The sequence below is a fragment of the Sinocyclocheilus anshuiensis genome, unplaced genomic scaffold, assembly GCF_001515605.1.
Source record: "Sinocyclocheilus anshuiensis isolate Anshui unplaced genomic scaffold, SAMN03320099.WGS_v1.1 scaffold178, whole genome shotgun sequence".
In the NCBI taxonomy this organism is placed as follows: Eukaryota; Metazoa; Chordata; class Actinopteri; order Cypriniformes; family Cyprinidae; genus Sinocyclocheilus; species Sinocyclocheilus anshuiensis.
In genome coordinates this window covers 742,838-767,427 of record NW_015546031.1, presented here as the reverse complement: position 1 = coordinate 767,427, position 24,590 = coordinate 742,838, and the positions used below count along the sequence as shown (strand labels likewise).

General features: G+C 38.9%; 1 protein-coding gene across 1 annotated transcript in view; it reads right to left on the bottom strand.

The window, feature by feature from the left end:
• The window catches only part of LOC107698765 (centrosomal protein of 112 kDa-like), a gene marked incomplete at its 3' end in the record, with an annotated part of 76,858 nt that overhangs the window by 20,261 nt on the left and 32,007 nt on the right, over window positions 1–24,590 (bottom strand). The window contains exons 5-8 of the mRNA XM_016499865.1: window positions 24,036–24,123; window positions 21,435–21,512; window positions 12,855–12,902; window positions 10,379–10,453 (exon numbers count right to left, since the gene is read on the bottom strand). Of these exons, the coding sequence (XP_016355351.1) occupies window positions 10,379–10,453; window positions 12,855–12,902; window positions 21,435–21,512; window positions 24,036–24,123 (289 nt within the window). The remainder of the gene's footprint in view (window positions 1–10,378; window positions 10,454–12,854; window positions 12,903–21,434; window positions 21,513–24,035; window positions 24,124–24,590) is intronic.

The following is a 24,590-nucleotide window of genomic DNA, read 5'->3' as shown; positions in this document are numbered from 1 at the left end:
TCGTACGTTAACAAGCTCAATGCAGTGATGTCATAACTATAATAATAATTTCTAAGCCCTTTTGGTGTTTTTTGTTTCAGTCTGGGTTGACTGGAGAAAAAGTTGTCAATGTTTTTCATGACATGTTTTATTTCCATTCAAAAGAAAGAACAGACCTGCTGCTGTCTAGTGTGTCTAGTATTATTAATCAATCAACAATACAGTGAGAAAATGACTAAGCATTACATAAAACTTGAGCTAAAAACAACAATGACAAGTACCGACTTGCTAAATATAATAAATAACAGTCAAATATGTTTGTTCATATTTTTTTTCATTTCTAGTTATTAAGGATATCCATATTTACTGGCTACCAATCTTTATCGGCCAATAGGCATCTTGATACTATGATTGGAGATTGGCCAACCTGCCTAAATTCAGGGCTGATCTTTTTTTATTGTAGTACACACAAAACCGCATGTCAGTGTTGTGGACTTGTTTTTCCCTGTCCTTGTTCCTGAGTTTCCTTTTATGGTAATTTTCCTGTTCTTGCTGAGTTGATTGATTATTCTATGCACCTGTTTTGTCAATTATCCTATGTATATTAGTTCCTTCATTCCTTGTCCGGTCAACTTTGTTACTAGTTGTTTGATTTTGCTCTTGAGTTGTATGTACCCGCCGTTTTCAGTATTAAACTCTATTCAAGTGAAGTTTGAGACTCGTTCTCCCCTTGCCACAACGAATCATGACACCGCACTGCTCTAATGAAAGAACAAGCACTTGCTCAGCCCTCAAAGCCTGATATCATGTTCACTAAAGTGAGAATTATTGGCAGTTGTGAGCATTTGCAACTTCACAAATTCATGTGTGACTAATTTAGACGAATAAGCCAGTTTGTCTGAAAAATATAAGTATTAAAAGCATATTAAAAGCAACAAAGGCAAAGGTCGTAGTTAATGGTTTGTTAATAGCGAGAATTGGACCTTAAAATAAAGTGTGACCATGTTAATGAAGGTTTCTTGCACCAAAAACACAATTTATTACAATTATGCCTAATTAATTTTGTTTTTCTCTCTGACCATTCAAATTAAACAGGCTGATTAAGACTTCTACATGTAAATGATTGACAAGCTTCTGCAATGATGGTGTAGTTCACAATGACATTCATCAGGACAGGTCAAGCTCAATACTGATTACACATATGTAAATGTGGATGGTCGTACGTTAACAAGCTCAATGCAGTGATGTCATAACTATAATAATAATTTCTAAGCCCTTTTGGTGTTTTTTGTTTCAGTCTGGGTTGACTGGAGAAAAAGTTGTCAATGTTTTTCATGACATGACCCATTTCCAAAGCATAGAAATGTCTGAATTACAGTTTTGAGTTTCCTCTACACCAACAGAGAAACACCTCCAGTCTTTTTTTTTGTTTTTAAGATCAGTCATTAAAAGAGTCAGTTAAGAATCTGCCAATATTCAGAGCAAACACAAAACGACATGTATTGTGCTGTGAGACACTGATGAAAGAGCCCATCTGTTCAGAAGGACACAGATGAATAATACTGGACAGGAAACGGCAGGTAGAGGAAGATAACAAAGTACACACACATAATGACATTTGAACACTGTTCAAATGTCATTATGTGTGTGTACTTTGTTATTAGTATTTCAACACACATGGGAATCGTATGGAGTGTACTGTATGGTTCCAGTTCTGATTCTACTTAATGAACGTATTATTACATACATTTGCATTTCTTTCAGTACCTTGAGGACCAATATAAAACAATTACTCATGAGTTTAAGAGTGATTTGTGAGTCATCTTGATTGCCACTCCTTACAGTAGCAGGCACCATGAATTAACTTCCCTCACCTAGTGCAACCTCAGGCTTTTAATGTGCCTCAATATTTCTGGGATCAAAAGTTCAACATTTTTCTTTAGTGGCCTGTTAGAACATGTGTCCCGGGCTCTTCAGGTTGTCAAACTCGCACACACAAGAGAGGAGTAAGCACACACCTACACTTACACAAACACAAAGTGCAGCTGAAACTTTCGTCACGATGGCCGCTGGTCATTCCTGAAGCGGCGTCTTTCTTCTCATGTATTTTGGGAAGCATGTTTTGATGTGGCATGAGCAGGATTTTTGTGTGAGCCTCCCAGCCCTCTGGCTGACTGTGGATCAGGGCTTTCAACTGCTGCCACCAGCGTGGGTAACGATCTACTGGCTTATCAGATCCGCTGCAGGGCACTATATGGCCAGAGTAAAAGAGTGTGAGAGAGAGATCCCGACGTCTCTAGGCCACAAGAACATTGAAAGAGCCACAGGCCATTTCTGCTGCCTGTTAGAACAGACTCAGACTGACAGGAAAAACCAACTCAACTCAACAGGAGTGGTCACTGATGGGAAGAATGCTTGATTAACATACTAACTACAATTTAATGCAAACATTTCAGTGTGTTTGAGCTATCTGTTTTTAGTTGTTTTAATACTACAATTGATTGCTTCTGTTGTCCTCATTTGTAATTGCTTTGGATAAAAGCATCTAATAAATGACTAAATACATTTTAAGGTGCACATTTTCAAGAATCATTACGGTAAGTCTTCCAACTCGCTGAACAGAGCAAAAATACTGTAAATGAATGTAAAAATGAATCAAACAAATAAAGATGTGGATACAAATCAAATTATACTTGATGTAATGTCAGTAGCATCTGCAAACCTGCACACTCTCAGTCCCTCGGCCTAGCACTTTTTTAAAATAAATAAATAAATAAACAAACAAAACCGATAAGGAACAACATTTTTACGGTATTTTATTTCCCAATGGATTGCAGAGCTTTTTGTCAAGCATATACACTGGATTGAACTTGATAACTTAAAACACTAGGAAAATACAGATATCTGATCAGCACACAGTATTGGCAGATACTTAATTTAAAATGACATGGATGGGATTGTGGGCACAAAAACTTATATATATATATATATATATTCATAAGAAAATACAGCCTGTTGGGAAAATACATTATTGTGAAATGCTAAAGTAATAAGTGAGCACACATATGTCATTATTAAAAGCTGCTGATTTAAAACACATGGCTTTATGACATCAACCTGTATTCATCAGTAGGCTGGCCACGGTACACAGTGATACTTGTTATATTTGATACAATGGAACAGACTGTGACCCATGATGAACAAACTAAAATGAACGCATTAAAAGCCAGATGTTTTAATGCATCAAAACATGAATATAGCCTAGGAGGCCTTCATCGTCTCCAGGGAGAGAGAAATCATTGTTTTCTTTCACTTCTGTGATTCTCAAAAGCTAATGGTGTGTAATATACAGCACATCAGCTGCTGGTGGCTGACAAGAAAATTTACATAAGCACAATATCCTGTAGCACTAAATTTGATGAAATTGTGATAATAAATCTTCACAAATGGTCCAAACTTTGTCCAGTTTCCCTATAGTAGCAACCTCATGCCCCTCCAAATCCCCGCTTTACCTGGCTCTCCAGCAGATCACTTAAGCACCACATTGTGCTTAATCTTACACTGTTTTGTAAGCTACTCTGAATAGCATCAGATAAATGTAAATGTATATATAGTATCTTATACCAGAAACATACTGGTCACAAGTACACAAATGCAGATATAAATGCTTAATCTAGAGGTTTTCAAAATGTGGGACGAGCAATCTAATTAATTACATGATGTGGCGATTAATTTAATTAATCGCAAACTAAATTTGGCTTTGAAAATACCCACAAAAGATCATTTTAAGCTATTATTGTGTTAAATGAGAAAAGTATCAAGTAAACATTAAATAGTAGCTTTAGAAATAAATATTTGATTTGATTCAACATAAAATTTATTACACATAAACATGTAGGCTACAACAGCCTAACATAAACTATGGAACATAAAAGAAGGTGATTTAAGAAAAATCTCAGTATTTTTTTGTTCACGCAATGAAAGTCATGGTAGCCTAACCAAATCAGCTTTGTTACCAACCGTCTTCAAAATAGCTTCTATGTTCCACAAAAGAAAGTAAGTTATACAGGTTTGAAACTACATGAGGGTGAGTAAATGATGACAAAATTTAATTTTGGGGTGAACTATCCCTTGCTATTTTTTTTTTTTTATTCTTTACCGAAATTATACTCTAAATAAGAAACTAAAACTCATTAACTCATTAAAATTAATTAATTCGATTTGTTCAAAACGCGGATTCATTCAGAAACTAAACACCGCTGTTGCTCAGAGAACAGGGCTCTATGCTTACTTTTATTTTTAGGAGCATTTGCGCTCTTAATTTAAAAAATTTAGGAGCGCAGTCAGAAAATTCAGGAGCACCTTCTGATCAATAACAAAAATTAGCCTTCCCATTACGAGGTAATATTTGACTCCTTAAAGTGATTTACAGGGGCATTTTTAATGCCATTTTTTCTAACTTTATGGAAAGTATGTCATCTTATGTCAAATTCAAAAATGTGTATTTATAAGCTTTTCTCAAAATTTCTGATTAAAACAATAGAATAAGAATAAGTTAGGCTACTGATCAAATACAATCAGTATTAACAAAATTAATTTGCACTACAGAGGTGGCACAGAAGAACACATAAGTGGAATGTAGGTTTATTTACAGACATTTAATGAGGCTCAGATGTGGCGTGAGTGCAATTAAATTCATAAATTCATGTTGAGATTAATGTTTTAAATAAAACATTTTAAATATTAAAATATTAAATGATTTAAATAACTGAAATAATACTTTAGAAATGAAACTAAAACAGCCAGTAGGTGGTGGCTTGAGTGAATTCTGATTAACATTGTGTTCAAGGAATTAACAGATATGTGTGTGATACATTACTCAACGCTGCAAAAACACATTGTAAGTAGAAACCATTGAAGCTCCCCGATCGCAAACACAAATATGCTGATCAGGTCAGTCGCACTGGTGCTCCTAAATATTTTTTCATAGTCGCATGCAGTAGCACTGTAGAGCCCTGGAGAGACGCGCATCAATTCTAGGTAATATTTGCATTAGCAAAGTTGAGCAAAAACAGACAATATTGTGTTTAAAATATAACAGTGTTAGCTTCTTATTCACTGAACTGGTGTTTAAAATCACTTTTGCACTCATGCTATTCAGGACAAAAGCAACATATTGATATGATATTGCTCTCACTGCTCGTTTGACATCGCTTATCATATGACATAAATATGAGACAAAAACTCATACAGGGGTATTTTTTTACCCCAATATCTTGAATTTTAGGGCATAACTGCGTTTATGGAGTTGTTGCCCTGCATCATATTTGTCAACTGTATGAAATTTAAGATGGTGTACAGGTCTGGGGGCGGGGCGTGTGCATTAAATGTATTAAAATATTTTAATTGTGTTATTTTTTCATAACTAATTAATTAAGTTACCGCATTAAACTGACAGCCTTATATCATGGCAACATATTTCAGTTGATAACGATTTTGCTGTATTTTTATTGCGGTATGTAAATGTAAACATGTAGTGCAGGACTGCTTAACATTATTGACACGCTAAAGTGAGATGGAAACATGGGTGAATGAGAAAACATTCGTTTTGTTTGATAAGTTATTAAAAGTGCAATAAACTGTGCAGGAGAACTGAATTACGCACTTGCGCACTGATATTTATTTTATATTTGATGATGACTTTATTCGATTTCTGTAGTATGTCCTAACTGAATACTAGGCTAGACCAAACCGAAGAAGGAAAAGAAAAAACACGCATATTTCTTTTGTGTCATTTGTTTTGTAATTTGCTTCTTCTTATTTTATCACTTGATAGTTTATTGTTTACTTAATTGCTTAAGAAGTTTAAGGCTAGGTTTGGTGTGGTATTGAAAATTGGGGGAAGCTCCTGGCTTAACCAATGCATGATCTTCTTGTACATGCTCAAGAGGACAATAGAGTTACTTTACCTTAAAATATCTGCCACTAATGAGCCACATGTGTTACTATAACTGAAAGATTCTCTTCATCATGACATTAAAGGTATAGTTCACCCAAAAATGAAAATTCTATCTTCGATAGTCAATGGCTACTGTCAACTGTTTAGTTACCAACATTCTTTGAAATATCTTCTTTTGTGCTTGACTGAAGAAAGAAACTTGTACAAGTTTGGAACAATTTGAAGGAAAGGGTGATAGAATTCTCCTTTTTGATTGAACTATCCCTTGAAATATCATGAAAAAAAAACTGCACATAATGTAGAAGACAGTTTAAGTGAATGTCTGCTTGCAGCAATCCCGAGAACGCAATGTTTGCTTGCTTTATAACACATTTCTGAACACAACAATGCATGAAATGCATAGCCAGAAGTGTTTGCATTCACATTTTCATGTTTTGAGATGTACACCCCTTAGAAGCTCCATACGAGTACATATCTCACAATTTAGTCCGACAAAAAAGGCTTTATGAATAAACACTAAAATCAATGTCCAGACACATTTTATAGAAACCAAACATAGAAGGTTGTCTCATGACAGCATTATCTGAAGGCTGGAACGATCTCATAAGAGCAAAGCACGCCGTTTGCTACCATCACCTGCCCTACTTCCACTCAACCCTGAGAAACAAGCCCCCATCTCTCGCTTTGCGTACGATTCTTCTTGTGCAATCTCAGAGACCACAGGAGACCTGTCAGAGGAGAAGATTGCACTGATTGAAGCCACGCAGTCAAACAGATCCCGGCAGCACAGATGCAAACGTGGGCGGCACTTTTTTTTCTTTTCTTGTCTTTTTTTTTTAAGTTTCAATTTGTGCTTTTAGAAAAGTTTGTCAAACTACATCAGTGGTGTTCTGAAACTCTTGTCTGAAAAGGTGCGGCGGGCGAGCGCACACCTCCGGGTTTTCAGATTCCCTGGAATCAGTGAAGCGAATGACATTGGTGCTTTTACTCGCGTTAAACTCACAGAGACGTGGAGCTTTTTGAAGAGCAGAAGGAGAGATGGAAGGGTGGGAGGAGGAGAGATGAAGACGTGTGAAGGAGATGAGAGCAGCTGTTCTGTCTTTTCTTTGCCCAGCGTTGGTTTCACACATTTCCTCAGGGAATATTTTCACAAAACGTCTGCTACGTTTTAGCGCCACACTGCAGGTTGAATCTGTGATTCCAGCTATTTTGAGAGTCAAAATCTGTGTGACTGTTCAGTGTTTGGATAAACACCAGAAAGCTTCCCCAGTCACACTGATGACATCTCTATCAAATCACTACCTTTCTTTATGAAGGAAAAATAACACAACTGAAATGTCGCAAATAAACAAACTGGGATAAGCAAATAAATAAAATAGACCGCATTACCTCATAAGGAAATATATTATCACCACCTTAAAGCTGCTGTCTTCTTTTTTCAATATTAAAACTCAAAAGTAAAACACTCAAAGGGTGATTTATTGGGAAAAAAATACTGTGACTTACTCTGTGTTAGGCTATCAAAACATGGCTCAGGTTAGTGTTAAATGCATAATGCATAGATCAGCATTATAGCGAGTCATTTCCCATCTGAAAATATGAATATGTGCAGCAGATTTTAATACCAGTAAAATAGTAAGTGAATTCAGTCTGACTAGATTGCTTTCCTGTGATGGATAAAGCCTTTCTGTCAACTGTATCAATGGAGGTAATCTGAATCTTGCAAATATTTGTAGGTGTCGCAAAATGACTAAGGGCTAATAATAAACAAAAGAAGCCCAACAGAACCTACTACATGTAATACGAATTTTAAAATATATGAGAGAGATGTATAACACTGATGAGCCAAAGCATTATGACCAGTCACAGGTCAGGTGAAGTGAATATCGTTGATCATCTTCTAACAAGGCCACAAATTAAGGTCTGGGTAGGTTTAGGTGAAGGCTATCCCATCTTATCTGAGCTAACAGAAAGTCTACACTGTTAACACAAAATTTGAATGATGGTTAAGGGAGGAATGTCACAACACACTGTGCATCGCACTCTGCTGTGTATGAGGCTGCGTATAGCCGCAGATCAGAGTGCCTATGATGACCCCTGTCCACCATCAAAGTCGTCAACAAAGGGCACGCAAGCATCAGAACCGGATCTTGGACCAGTGGAAGAAGGTCATCTGGTCCGATGAGTCACGTTTTCTTTTACATCACATGGATGGCCATTTACCTGGGGAAGTGATGGCTCCAGGATGTAGTGTGGGGTGATGACAAGCTGGCCGGTGGAGAAAGTGTGATGCTCTGGCAAATGTTCTGCTGGGAAAGCCTGGGCCAGCTATTCACGTGCTACCTACATGAACATTGTTGCAGAGCAGGTACACCCATTTTTTGTGTTTACCTGATGGAAGTGGCCTCTTTCGGCAGAATCACACACCCTGACACACTGCACACATTGCTCAGGAATGGTTTGAGGAACATGATGAAGAGTTCAAGGTGTTGCCCTGGCCTCCAAATTCACCAAATCCCAAACCATTTGAGCATCTGTGGGATGTGCTGGACCAATACGTTCGATCCACGGCAGCTTCACACCACAAGGATCTGCTTTTAAAGGACACTTTCAAAGGTCTTGTAGAGTCCATACCTCAGTGGGATGATGCTGTTTTGGCAACTTGATACTGAATCGGTATTTATATTTCTCAGCAAGGAGGCAGTAAAATCACTGTTTTTGAAGTAACTAAACTGACAGCTTCATTGTTTGTAGACAGAGATGCACAGATTCACACAACTTTCATCCCCCCTCACCTTGATAATTAATACAAATAAATGCTATAATTCATTTATTCAAATTAGTTGTGATCTTACTGCACTACTTCATCTCTGTGTCTGATTTTAAAGTGGGCAGAATGCTAGAGCTAATGAGCCATAACTGATTAAATAACCATCATTTTTTTTAAATATCTGAATTTCTAAACTTGAATTTATATGCACTAATATACCATTACATTGTAATAAACAGTAATATGCATCTACATACAGTATATTTTTTATAAATAGGCCATAGAGACTTGAACACTTTTGTGTGATGCTGCAAATGAATCACTGAATCAGAGTATGAATCAACTAACTGAACAGAGTGATTCATCAAAATGCTAACTTTAATGCTGTTTAGATGCTATGTGTCCTAGCAAAACAAGAAAAAGTAGTAAAACTAGTCTACTCACAAAGTTTTCAGGAGACATATGTGAAATAAAGACAGAACTCATGATTTCAGGTTACGAAGAAAGAGTAAACAATGATAGTGAGGCACAACGCCAAGAACACACAGCAAGAGCAGTGCCGGTGATGAATACTAGAACTAGTATGAGCTTTGTTTTTCTCTGTCCTCAGCTGCACAGTCATTTCAATCAGAGGCAACGAAGGGCAACGCATGCACCATTTCCCTTCATTAAAGCCTAGCTGCTCCTGAGGAACGTTTGACTGACCCTTCACCCCATTACCTGGGAACATTTCTTCAGCCTTTACGTTAACTCAAGCAGACCTCTTGGCCTGCCATTTCTGCCACCTGTTATTAATTACCATGCTCAACAGCCCAACGCAGATGCTATTTACTCTGCTTACAGTAAAACAATGTTTCAGCTAATCTTAGAATCTCTTTGCTTAATAGTGTGTGGAGTTAATGTGGTGGCTTCATCATTCAAATGGCAGCCCTGGAGACTTAAGGACTGTTTCAAAAGACTATTCAGCTGTTTGCGAAATAGCTGTATTCTAGTGAAGACGAGGGCTGATGATGCTGTGTGACTGAAGTTGACCTAATTGAGCACTGCTCTTCCCAGAGGAAATGTGATTACAGCAGGTCACACTCAGTATATTCAACAATTCCAGTCAAACGACATCAAAGAGAAGCTTGTTCTATGGGATTTTCAGCTTAAACCCACATACAGGGGGAAACTGTCATCACAAACAGGGTTTGTAAAGCTCTTAAGAGAAGTCGGCGTCCCTAAACAAGCGAAACTCAGAGAGCCTTGCTTTGGTTAGGTGTGTGAAGCTGTCATCCAGCATTGCTTTCTTGAGTTTATTAAAAGCAACCAGCCATCACACAGCATTTACTTAAGAAGTGGAAAAGCATGCTGGATGACAAATCTCAACAAGACAGCAGCGCTGAAGAAAACCATCACTGGTTAAACGGTTAGTTCAATCAAAAGTGAAACTCGTGTCATCATTTAATCGTATCGTTCCAAACCCGTAGGGGACGTCTTTCTTTGAGAAGAAATTAAGATGTTTAGCAGAATCTTTGTTCTGTTCTTTTGCATTGCAAAGTGTCCAAGTCATTATTCACTGCAAATTTCAATTGTCATTTTGGAGTCAGCTACTCCTTTAAAGGGACTGGGCCATTTTGAAAGCAATTACAGCACATTTCAAGCACTTTGGGAGAACATAATGTTCCTACCTCCTTATCAGCTTTCACTGGGGCGGCCTCATCATAAAGGGTGCTGTTTTTTCCAAGACTTGATTTGTTGTAAATCTATTAATACAAAAGAGAAAGATAAAATGTGCATTCTGTTGATACTACACTAATAAAAGCATGTTACAATAACAGTTCTACAGTACTGGTTGCACTAAATATCTGAATGCAGAATTCAAGAAATAATACTATAATACTAATAATTACTATTAATGTTTGAACAACATGCAGTCAAAGAGAAATGACAGTGTCTTGCTGTATGCTTTAAGTTGACTGTTGTATTTGCAGTTTTTTTCTCATAATTTGTTTCTTTGTTCTTTATTTTGCATTATGTTTTCATTGAAATTTTATCACACTTTAGTTTGGAGACCAATTGTCACTATTAACTAACTTTTAACTATACAACTTTTGCCTCAATAAACTGCTAATTTGCTGCTTATTCATAGTAAGGAAGTTGTTAAGTTCAGGCATGTGGTAGGATTAAGGGATCTAAAATATGGTCATGCACAGTGTTGGGTAAGTTACTCAAAAAAGTAACTGACTACAAATTACTAATTACTTCTTTGAAATTGTAATTTGATTACATTACTGATTACTGCATTTGAAAAGTAATCAAATTACTAATTACTTTACTTTCAAGTTACTTTCAATTGTACTTTACTTTTCAAGTTATCAAACCTAAAAAATACACTACAAAGTGAAACTCATAGTTCTTTCAGTAATTTAATATTGACAGAAAAATTACATAGCCTAAGTATCAAAATGGCAACTTGTACGATTACTTGCATTTATTCCTGATGACAGCGAAAAGTACAAAATTTCGTAATATTTGATCGTACAGATAAGAGTAATACATCATTTGAAACTGTAAAAGATCTTTTATTTGTATACACTCGCAATACAAACAAAATATTGTGCTTTTGTAAAATTAAGAAAACAAACGGTGCGCTTCCTGCAGTCTCAGTCTCCGTGGATATCTTCCTGAAATGCGTCACTAAAATGAACGAAAACTCAGAATACTTGACACACAGACATGAGAAATATATCTAAAGAAAGCTTGAAGTGTCTGATTTTAAATGAAGCATTCAGAAGTGTTCTCTGATAAAGTAATTCGTTTGAAACCAACGTGAGGTACAGTCTTTCCCGTATGAGTTAATTATCTGTAATGTGGTCATACCCACACGCATCGCGCTATACGATAATCATCCATGTGAAACCAGGCTTGAGACACCCACATCACCGCCGTAAACTAAGCGTTAAGATTCATCAGGTTCATCTGGGCTACTTTTCGTTTTTGGAACAAGATGCACTGTGAGGAATAAGCCTTGTATTTACCTCAGAAGAAGAATGTGATGTGGCGAGCGGCTTAATCCAGCGGAGGATTGCATTCTAATGAATCATTTATTTTTCCTTATATTAGCGTTATTGTGACAAACTTGTACACATTTACTAGTTTAACTTTTCCTAAACTATAATGCCAGACTAAAATATGTGAAATCGAGTGCAACATTTTGAAATATGATATAACCTTTCATTGCAACTAAATGTTGTAGGACTCATCTGCATTTTAGCTCGCATTCTCCGGTGATTTATTAAAGGGCATACTGACGGGCAAAACATGATTTTGACTTCTTTTTTTCTTAACATTGCATTCGTAACTTAAAGCTGCAGTCCGTAACTTTTGGCACTCTAGTGGTTAATAAACAGAACTGCGTGCGTCTAGCGGAACAACAATGTAGCCGGAGCTACTTCTCTCTGTTTATGTCTATAGCGAATCACGCAGGTACTGGGCTACTTCGCAGCGGTACCTACCCCGAACCAGTCTAAATAGTCCGAATATAAACACTTATTATAGGTGTACCGTAGTGATTCAGGACAAGCCAAAAACACGGTTTGGAAAATGGATTCATGGTGTACACACTTATTATATAAATTTTGTAAATTTTGAAGAAAAAAAAAGTTACGGACTGCAGCTTTAAGTAACAATTTTATTGACATTAGGAACTGTAATCAAATTACATAAATTTAAAGTGTAATGCATTACATTACTGCATTATCAGGAAAAGTAATTAGTAATTACTGTGCAACGCTTCATACTCAACTCTGGTTATGTAGAATAAAGGCCCGTTCACACGATAACTATAAAGATAATAAAGATAACTGGTTACACTTTATTTTAAGGTGTTCTTGTTACAGTGTAATTATACATTTAAGTACTGAGTAATATTAATTGACTACATGTACTTACTATACTGTGCTTTATAATTATATATATATAAAAATATATATGTGCTTTATAATTACTAATAAACAGCCAATATGCTAAAAATATGCATGCTAATAAGCAACTAGTTAATAGTGAGAACTGGTCCCTAAAGTGTTACCTGGAATTGTCATTTAACTGCATATGCAGTTGTGGAGATCAATCATGTTTCTGCCACTAGGAGCCGTCAGCACTTACCGGAGACAGTGGGATAGGGTTCTCACGCAGATATCTGGGGTTTTCTATCTGCAAAATCAGACAATACAACACAACCTTACTCTCCTCCTCTTCTGGTAAGTCCCAAACACCTCCCATACACCTCTGACCTCCTTTTATTTGTCATAAACAATGTGGAATGACTTCAAAGAGTGCCACTTAAATACAGTCTCTTCCCTACACTGGTTGTGTTTACAGAGATCAGACCTCAGCCCACTGAGGCATTGTGTGCAGCAAGGCCATTTCCGTTTCTTTATAAAATAAAAAAATAAAAAAAAAATTTTCTTCCAGTGAGTTTGTCTTTTCTCATCATAACCCATAATCTGTAAGTAATGGGAATTTTTCCAGGACACACTATCTGTTCTCTCTGATGAGACTGTAGAAGACACATGTCTCAACACATAATGAGATGGACCATGACTGAAATATTATTCATAATAAAGCTAATATTTTCACTTTTGCTGCACAGAAAACAAATAAATATAAAAATAAATGAATACATTTATATAAAGGCTCAAAGTCAAAGAGACAAAAATGGCTAAAGGTTGGTTGTTGTTCATGTTTTTGTTTTTAGCAATTACTTCTATGTATTGGTACAGCAAAATCATTATTTATTTATTTGCTTATTTTTAATCATTATTTTTAAGTTACTTGGTGGCCAGCCATCTTTGTGTCATAATGCACAACTTTTTTATTTGTTTTGTTTATTTATTTATTTTAAGTAATAGTGTGCATGCAGGAACATTTCAGGTTTTAGACTACCAGATTAAACTGGTTACAGAACTAGGGCTATTAAAAACACAAGTTGGGAAAAGCCTAATTTATTCACATGTTTGGAGAAATTAACAAATGTAATATAAGCCTGAACAGCATAGTTCTCAACTGGGGGCCAGTGCCCACCCAGTAGGGGGCAAATTTCCAAGGCAGAGATAATATATGTTGTAATATACGATTGTTAGTATACCAACAAACTAATTTTCACACTGTTTCTAAATAGATTTGTAGAGTGTCAAAAATCCACACATGGTGTGAAAAAGCCAACTGTAAGTCAACAGAGTCAAGATAAGTAAGCCATTATGAAGAGCATATACTGTTTGACGGTGTATTCTGGCTCAAACAAAGGCATTACTCTGGGAAGTGTCTTGGAAAATATTTTCAGACAGTCTTTATTTTCACAATTACATTTTTTGTGACATTAGCAGCATAGCATTTACAAATTTACCAGTCACAATGACCCAGTCAAAAATTTTCAAAGCAAATTTTGTAAGTGCACACTACTCAAACACAGCGTGAGTGTAATGTGACTCTGAACTCGAAATGAATCATCAGGCCAAAGGAACCGGACGGCAGCAGTGTGTTATCGCAGCGGTTTCCAGACAGAACGGAGCGGTGCTGTGCTTCACGTCCACACATGATGCAGCTGTTGATTAGTCCAGCATCAGTGCCCACAGAACAGGGGCCCGGAGCCGCTGAAAACCTGCCCGCAAGTGCACATACTAATCTCAACACTCCACTCTCTGATAAGAGCAAAGTTCAGACTCTTGTTTTTCTGCATAAACTTTGTGATGAAACAAGCAGCCGGACAGTTTCGCAATCTGTGGGGAAGTCAGAAGTGGCTATTGAGAAAATCTGGAGCCCAACACAGTCCTATAAAGCTTCAAACGCTTTGATCCCAAGAACTCCGCATGCCAACGTGTTGAGCAATCATTGCAGCACATTTTTCCTCTTTTTTCCTTTAATCTGATAAATATTATTTTGAGCCCGAGGAACTGTGGCTAGAAAAGGGCTGTTTGAGAAAATATAACAAAAAAAAGAAGACCCGACGTACTGTGGTTTTGTCCGATGTACTGTGACAAACATTGTTATATATTTTTTTTTTAACAGTTGCAGAAGTTGAAGCAGTTATAATTCTGTTAAGATTCTAAAGTAATTGAATCAGCCCGACGTAGTGTGGTAGCAGAGTTGTATTAGACCTTTTGTTTCTAAAGTAACTGAAACAGAGTTGTACGTTTCTAAAGTAACTGAAACAGAGTGAGTTGTGATAATTCTGATAAAATTCTAAAGTAACTGAATTGACCCGATGCAGTGTGGTCACAGAATTATTTAATAAGTATGGTGTTTTTGTGTTGATTTGCCCGACTACTGTGGCTAAGTAAACTGTTTTAAAAATATAACATAAAACCCGAAGTAGTGTGGGTTTTGTCCGACGTAGGCTACTGACAGTGTTACATTTTTAACAGCTTAGTGTAGAAAAGTTTAGAGACCCAACGTAGTGTGGCTGTTTAATTCATTTGTGGCCAAAGCACAGGAGCTGTGAATAATTAGACTAACAGGTATCTTAAAGTAACTAGATGATGTTCAGTCAGTGAAGGAAAAGAAGCCTATTGAATTGCTGAACACAATTCAATAAGATTGTGAAAATGGCAGAGTTGATAGTTAAATACATCGCTAAGCACGGCTCAGTGGGAATGCTTCCAAATATGTGGGAACGGAAGGCTATCACTTTCATTGTGAACCGCAATTTACATTTAAGACGAAACTTCATTTACATGTCTAGCGGGAAGATGAACGTAATAGAGTATAAAATGTTTGAGCGTAGGAGGCTCGGGGTTCAGTCTGACTCCGTTGAACCCAAGGTACTACACGTACTTTGTCACTACTATTCCGTAATAAAAGTTATTCTTCATTAAGATCTTCGACGTCTTCACTTTTTCTTACACTGGGGTACTTGTAACAGTGATTCCAGGTATCCTGAGATAATTGGCAATGGAATTTATTTTATTCCATTTCCTGAACCCAAACAAAACAGAACAAAATGTCCGTAAACTCTAATCCCAATTTTCTGTTTGTCATACTCTCATACAGTTTTTTATCAGCTCAAGCAGAACGTTAATGTCATCTTGCATTTCAGCAAGGTATCTCTGGTTAAAACTAGCTAACGTTGAAGTTAGTGAGTCCATGCTAAGATACAAACCTAAATAGCGGACTGTTCTTGCATCTTGTACAGTGTAGGTCAAAAACACATAAACGAAGGTCTACATTTCAGTGCCTCTCCATATTAAACTGGTTAAATGTAAATTAATTTAATCGTACCCTGCGATACATGAACAGTGTTGATCCTGCATGTTGTCATCCACGATCGTGACGAGCGTAACATGAGGCTTCTCCTGCTTGCATTGTGAACTGTAAACCCTCACTTTGAGTTACCCACCAGTTATTTTAAAATCTTTTATATATCCCTCCATGGCATATTTAATTCCCACTTGAATGGTGGTCCTTCTGTTTCCAAAATTTTTCAAGAATATCTTGTGACAAGGTTTTCACACGGATAGCTGTCATTGTAAGACAGTGAGCAGCTCCGTTTGTTTGTCCGAGGGAGCAACAATAAGTAAGGTTACCGATAGGTCAATTGGCTTCATCAGCCACACCAGCCACCTACACCCGTTCACAATCACCTGATTACTAATTACGAACACCTGATGCCACTTACCTTAGCACTGTATCTGTTCACTCACCTCAGTCTCTCATTGACTGGTCTCAAGGTTGCATACCTTACCTCATGCCTCTTAACATCATTCTGGATCTCCGTGGCTCTGTGTCTCCCGCCGTCTTGCTGGATCTACCTAAAGAGGATTAAGATAAGGAATGTTACTCTTCAGTTTCAAGAGCTAATGTTATGTTTCAGTTTTAAAACTTACCGTTTGAAGCTCTCCTTCAGTTTGTGTAAATAAAGAAGCTCTGAATCGTTCTTCCTGTGTATGCCTCTCTATCCAGCCGTGACAGAAGACCAGACCATCAAAACAGAAGTGAAATTTAACGGATTGAAGCTTGCTATGGAGGCACAGAGATCACTCACCCCAGATCCCTTCACTGAACTGGTTCAAGCACTCTGCGAATCCCGTCAGCCTCCTCCCGTCATGCTATCTGCCTCTGCATGTACCATGGCCAAACCCGCGACCTACTCCGGTGAGGCGGCCGCCTGCAGCAGTTTTCTACTCAAGTGTTCACTATACTTCGAATTACAACCCCATCAGTTTGTGAATGATCAAGCGAAGATTGTATTCATCATGTCACTACTGTCTGGTAGGGCGCTGCAATGGGCCGAAGCTCTCTGGAATTCGCGCAGTCTCCTAGTGCGCTCCTATGATGCCTTTGTGGATCATTTCCGCGAGGTGTTTGGCAAAACTACCTCGGCGGTCTCTGTGCACGATGAGCTCTTTCGACTACGGCAAGCGAATATGTCCATCCATGACTATACAGTTCGATTCCGTACCCTCGCGGCAAGCGGTGGATGGAATGAAACGGCCCTCTATCAGTGTTCCGACGTGGTCTAAACCCTTCAATCAGACAGCAAATGTCTATCTATGAAGACACCGTAGGTCTAGAGAGCTTTCTGCAAAAAGCGCTGCACATCTCCCAACATCTAACCGCTTGTCACATCGAGGATTCCTCATCCGCTGCCGCCTCACGGAGTAATGCTCCTCCAGCACCCGAGCCGATGCAAACCAACCGTTCTCGTCTATCAACCACGGAACGGGCTCGCTGAATCACCCAAGGGCTCTGTCTTTACTGTGGGTCCCAGGAGCACCTTCTGCCCTCCTGCCCTATTTGCCCCACACGCTCAGCGGTGAGTACGGTCCATATTCATTCTGATGTCTCAAGTTTGCCTCACATTGCTGCCCTTCTAATGTATATGAACCACTCTTTTCCAGTCAAAGTCTTGGTGGATTCGGGAGCTTCAGGAAATTTCATATCCTCCATCAGTCTCACTCAAATCAAGCTCCCTCGACACCGTAATTCCACCATCGACCAAATCTCCAATATACAAGGAAAGCCGCTGAGCAAAGGGTCAGTGCGCCATCGCACCCCAGAAGTCACTCTTCGCATCGGAAACTTTCATGCTGAACGAATTTCGTTCCTCGTGCTGGAGGAAGTCACTATTCGCATCGGAAACTTCCATGCTGAACGGATTTCGTTCCTGGTGCTGGAGGAGGCTACAGTAGATATCGTCCTGGGGCGTCCCTGGCTGGCTAAACATCATCCAGACATCCACTGGAACTCTGGGGAAATACTTCGGTGGAGTGAATCCTGTTTCAGGACATGTTTAGCAGATCTCCCTCTTCCAGACCGAGCTAAGCTCTCCATCCCGCTCTGATCTACCACTATAGAGAGCCCAGCTTCACAAAGCTCAGTCCACATTCCAGCCACCTACAGGGCGTTCCAGGACGTGTTCAGCAAGGTCGCAGCAACCCATTTTTCACCTCATCGGCCATGGGATTGTGCGATCGACCTGCTGCCTGGGGCCAAATTACCTAAGGGACATGTCTATCCCCTATCGATCCCGGAGCGCGCTGCTATGGAGGAGTACATCAAGGAGGCATTACATCAGGGGTTCATCCGTCCTTCCACTTCTCCTGCAGCATCCAGTTTCTTCTTTGTGGCGAAGAAGGATGGGGGCCTACGCCCTTGTATCGACTATCGAGCACTCAACTCCCAAACCATCAAATTTTCCTATCCACTCCCTCTGGTGCCAGCCTCGTTGGAGGAACTCCGTGGTGCCCGGATCTTCACAAAACTCGATCTATGCAGTGCCTACAATCTAATCCGCATTCGAAGAGGAGCCGAATGGAAAACTGCATTCATAACACCATCCGGGCACTAAGAGTACCTGGTAATGCCGTATGGATTTTCAAACTCACCATCCATCTTCCAAAACTTCATGAATGAGATCTTCCGTGATATGCTCAACCAATTCGTAATCATCTACATCGACGACATTCTCATCTACTCACCCAATCTTAAGGAACACCAACAACATGTTTTCCAGGTACTCCAATGTCTCCGCGAGCATCACCTCTACCTCAAGCAAGAAAAGTGTGAGTTCCATCAAGCCACCATTCAATTCCTGGGCTACATTATCACACCAGAGGGAGTCCAAACGGACCAGAACAAGGTGGAAGCAGTGAGGAATTGGCCACAACCCACCACGGTCAAAGAGCTGCAGAGATTCTTGGGATTCGCAAACTTCAATCCACTTACCTCTCTCCTCCGTCAGAAACCTTAGACCCTCTCCTGGACACCTGAAGCCACACAGGCATTTCTGCAGCTCAAATCCTCTTTCTGCACCGCTCCAGCCCTAACCCATCCAGATCCGAACCATCAGTTCGTGGTGGAAGTGGATGTTTCCACTCTGGGAGTAGGTGCAGTATTATCCCAATGGAAGGGTGAACCCCCCGTACTCCATCCATGCGCATACTTCTCCAAGAAGATGTCCCCGGCAGAACAAAATTACGACATCGGGAACCGCGAGTTACTAGCCATCAAACTCGCGCTGGAAGAGTGTCGGCACTGGTTGGAAGGGGCTCAACATCCCTTCGAAGTCATAACTGATCACAAGAACCTCCAATACCTCCGTGAAACTAAACGTCTCAATCCCCGACAAGCCTGATGGGCCTAATTCTTTACCTGTTTCCAATTCACAGTAACCTACCGTCCTGGGCATAAGAACTTCAAAGCATACGTTTTATCACGACTTCACCAACCAGATCCATCTCCAGATAACCCGGAACCCATTCTTTCACCCACTGTGTTCGCATGTCCAATCACCTGGGAAGTGAATGATCAAATTCGTGCCGCCACTCTCAGAGAACCTGCTCCACCGGGAGGTCCGGAAGAGAGACTTTATGTACCTACCACTCTATGTCTTACCCTTCTGGACTCCATCCACACTTCTCCGGGATCGTGAATGATCAAATTCGTGCCGCCACTCTCAGAGAACCTGCTCCACCGGGAGGTCCGGAAGAGAGACTTTATGTACCTACCACTCTATGTCTTACCCTTCTGGACTCCATCCACACTTCTCCAGGATCGGGTCACCCAGGCAGCCAACGAACCCTCTCGCTCCTCCGGAACAGATACTGGTGGCCCAGCATGGCTCAGGATGTCGCCCGCTACGTCAAGGGTTGTTCGGTCTGTGTCATCACATCCACTCCACGCCGTTTACCTGCAGGAAAACTGGTTCCCTTACCTATTCCACGTCGACCCTAGTCCCACATTGGAATCGATTTCACCACTGATCTTCCACCCTCTAAAGGATTCACTACCATATTTGTCGTGGTGGACAGATTCTCCAAAACCTGTCAATTAATCCCCTTACGTGGATTACCCACTGCTTTGGAGGCAGCCGAAGCTCTCTCAGCATGTCTTTCGACACTTTGGTCTCCCTGAAGATATCGTTTTAGATAGAGGGCCTCTGGCGTGGTTTCTTCCGTCTGCTGGGAGTGTCTGTCAGCCTTTCCTCAGGTTATCATCCCCAAACCAATGGCCAGACCGAACGCAAGATCCAGGAGATCGGGCGGTATCTCCGAGCCTACAGTCATGAACACCAGGACAGTAAATTACCTCATGCCTCTCCACATCACTCTGGATCTCCGTGGCTCTGTGTCTCCCGCCGTCTTGCTGTATCTACCTAAAGAGGATTAAGATAAGGACTGTTACTCTTCAGTTTCAAGAGCTAATGTTATGTTTCAGTTTTAAAACTTACCGTTTGAAGCTCTCCTTCAGTTTGTGTAAATAAAGAAGCTCTGAATCGTTCTTCCTGAGTATGCCTCTATCCAGCCGTGACACCTACACTAAAGTGTAACATTTTTTTCCATAATATAATTTTGTTTTTCATAATCTAAAATATACTACAACTCATAGTCCAATGTGACGTATATATAATAAAATTAGCATCAAGCACGCAAAACATGTGCAAACTGTATACATTCAGATTTATACTGAATAAGAGCCCAAAATTATTTGTATAGAGAATGGTAGTTTTAGTTTTGCTTTAAATAAATTTGTTTAGGCTTGACGTTTATAATAAATGTTATTTAAAATGAATAATTAATTTGCTTTATACTTTCATTGTTCATTCCGGTTCAGTTCTGAATACTGTTAAATTAAAAGGATTTGTTGTGGAGTGAGGGAAACTAAATTACTGTTCATGTCTATAATGTTTATATTGATTATAAATGTCATGTTTTATTTACCGTATTTTACATTATTTCTGAAAGTAATAATGAAATAAAATGACTTATACGACAATGCGAGTTATCTCTCAACAATGCAATCTGGCATACTTTACTGAGACTTTAAGTGAGAAGGTGCAATACAAATAGCACTGACTTCTGTGAAAATTCCATAATAAGCCTAATTTATATGCATGCACTGAAAAGAATGATAGTAACTTAATTTAAATGCACATGGCACCTCACTGTACTGGATAGCACCTAGTTAAACTGACTGATATTGTTGGATGTGAATAATGATTGAATACTGCACACGAAAGTGGAACAACTGTTCACTGCTTCATCACTGTTTCATAAACAGGAACAACATTCATCATATTGTGTTCTCATTATTAAAATGATCATTCAAGGTCTCCATGACAGTCCAGATCAATGAAATGTGAACATTCATACCAACAAACCGTCAGATATGAAAATACATGTTGAAGTGAAACTGAATTTGTTTACGAATGGGAGGAAAATACATAAAATCAAAAACATCCAACTTTACCCCCAGGTTCCAGCTGTTGAAGCGAGCCTCAAAGTCACTATCATCAGAGGAGATGGGCGGCCTCCTGTGTGCCTCCGCCTGGAAGAGAAACAGACAGTGAGCAACAAAGAAATGATAAACCATGTCCAGGGATGGAGAGCGCTCTGGGAATTCTGAGTTATCCACCAATGTGTTGAACTAAAGAGACTGTAAAATCTGCTAGACATGGGCACAGATTAAGAAACCTCAATCTACAAATGCTTAACTTTATTATAATAACATTATAATGTAACATTCTACAATAAGTAACATTTATAAGATAACGTGACTTTTGGAACAACTTTGACACCTCTTTTTATCATCTGGCTGCACAGCAAAGAACAGATTTTGACCGTAAACATCAAATCATAAGATACTGAAATATAGAACATTTGTCGTGAGCTATGAAAGATACTGTATAAATCACCATAGAGACTTATAAAATTGTTCTAAAAACGAAAGATTTCTTTTTTTTTTGACATGATGTATATTTTGACAAATTATAATATATAATATATTTTGATATATATTTTTGATATTTTTAGAAATTTAATACATTTTTTTTTTTTTTTTTTAATATAGAAAAGAGAGAGAGAGATTGATCAAGTAACAGAGATGGCTGTAGATATGGACATACTCCCCTCATGGCACACCAGATGTTTGACATTTCCACATTATTTCTGCTTTCTCCTTCACATGCAGTAAATTCCTGCAGAGCGTCACATGACATACCGCCCCTCTTTGTTTTCAGGCGCTGGTCTTTTGTCAGGATAATCCAGTTCTTTAAGAGCTCTATATAATTTGAATGTTTCCAGGGAACTGTTGTTTCAAGTTCACTTTTGCCTCATCAGGAAAGAGTAGCAAAGAAATATCCAATAAAGCTCAATTCTAATGAAGTACATGGATACTGTTGACACTTAATAGGACTGTGGGAAGGGGATAGTTCACACAGAGCAAATAACTCACATTAAAGGAAGGTGTCTGAACCCATATCAGATAAAAACTGGGACACATGGGAACATTCCTGGTTATAACCCAAAGCTATAAGAACTTGTGCAGACGTTGTGTTAAGGTTTCAATGTTTTATTAAAGAAACTGGATAAGTTGATTTCATGACAGTTTTAAGTTCTTACTTAAAATGAGCTTCTTGTCTTCCCTGCCACTCCAACTCTACAGCATGATTTCACCATCCAGCTAGGTTCTTCTACAATTACCCCATCAACTTCGGTCAGAAATCTTGGTGTAATCTTTGATGACCAGCTGACCTTCAAAGACCACATTGCAAAGACTGCTCGATCTTGCAGCAGTTTCCCCTGCCATTATATTATGGGGGCGGCCCGCCCCCCCCTTGAAGGTCAAGTTAATTTTATTTAATTTTATATTCTCTATAGCGCCAGATCACAACAGAAGTCATTTTAAATTACCTTTCCTATAGAACGTCTATACCTTGTTTTTTTATTAAACAAACTAAATAGCCTTATGTTATTTATCTTATTTACACGACGGCATGTCATTTCTGTCTCTTCTTAGTATTTGTAAATATTAAAGGGGTCATATGATGCGATTTCAATTTTTCCTTTCTCTTTGGAGTGTTACAAGCTCTTGGTGCATAAAGAAGATCTGTAAAGTTGCAAAGACTAAAGTCTCAAATCCAAAGAGATATTCTTTATAAAAGTTAAGAGTCAGCCACACCTACCTAAAACGGCTCGTTCTAACACGCCCCAACATACCTACGTCGCTCTGTGGGGGGGTAATTCTCAACATGCCATTAGGTCGTAAATGGATCTGGTCTAGCAGAGGTGTCATGGTTGCCATGGGGACCAGGGGCCTGTTCGGCTTCCTGGGGTGTTACGCATTTCGGGGGAAGGGTCCATAGGTCCTCGTATGGCTTGTTAACTGAGGGGTGTTACAGAGTATTTGTTAAATATAGCTAACAAAATATATATTGTGTGTTTGATTGGTCCAGACGCTACACAGCTGACCTTCAAAGACCACATTGCAAAGACTGCTCGATCTTGCAGGTTTGCATTGCACACCATCAGAAAGATCAGGCCCTTTCTAACGGAGCATGCTGCACAACTTCTTGTCCAGGCCCTTGTCATTTCTAGGCTGGACTACTGCAATGCTCTTCTGGCTGGACTTCCATCAAGCACAATCACAACTCTAAAAATTATTCAGAATGCAGCGGCACGACTGGTCTTCAATGAGTCCAAAAGAGCCCATGTTACACCTCTCTTTATCTCCTTGCACTGGCTACCGGTCGCGGCTCGAATTCTTCCCACCCCTATCCGGAATGCTGAATCCCTGACAATTTTCAAGCGACAGCTGAAAACTCATCTCTTTCAATGCTACTTGACTTCACCTTAAATTAAAAAAAAATAAAAAAAACTTTGTCTTTCTCTTTATTTATTCCTTCCCTTTCTAGCTTGTACTTATTTGAACAATGCCTAAAACTTGGTATTACAAGCACTTCCTGTGTCTGTTTGCCTCTTTAAGAAGAATCACTTTATGTATTCCCCAATTGTAAGTCGCTTTGGATTAAAGCGTCTGCAAAATGACTAAATGTAAATGTAAATGTCTTACCATCTTGACATCATCCTTGATATCGCGTTTGATGGGACTTGAGGACAGGGGTCTGGTCGGTGACTTATCATTGAACAAATTCCTCTTCCTGTGGAAGAGAAAAAACTTTTAGCTCCCTTACACTAGATCAGGGGTGTCAAACTCCTTTTCACTGAGGGCCACTTCAACATTATGGCTGCCATCAAAGGGCCGTTTGTAACTGTAAGACTGTACAAATGTTACTAACATATTGTTAAATAACTGTCTCTTTATGTTATTATTACTTATTTAAGTTACAAATATTGCATGCATTTGCAGAGATAAGTTATTTTAACATAAATCCTTTTCATTTATCAGGTTAAGAAATCCAAATTACTCTATAAATCAAAGTAAATAATAAAGACAAGTATCATCAAACACAAGTCATTACATTAACTTTGTTAAAAACTTTTTTTGTTACATTTATGGCACAACAAATAATTGTGAGCTGCTAAGAACGTGTGACAGATATGGCATGAGTCCGGTCTCATGAAAATGCGTATCAATAGCACGATTTTCTGTTTCTATTTGGCATGC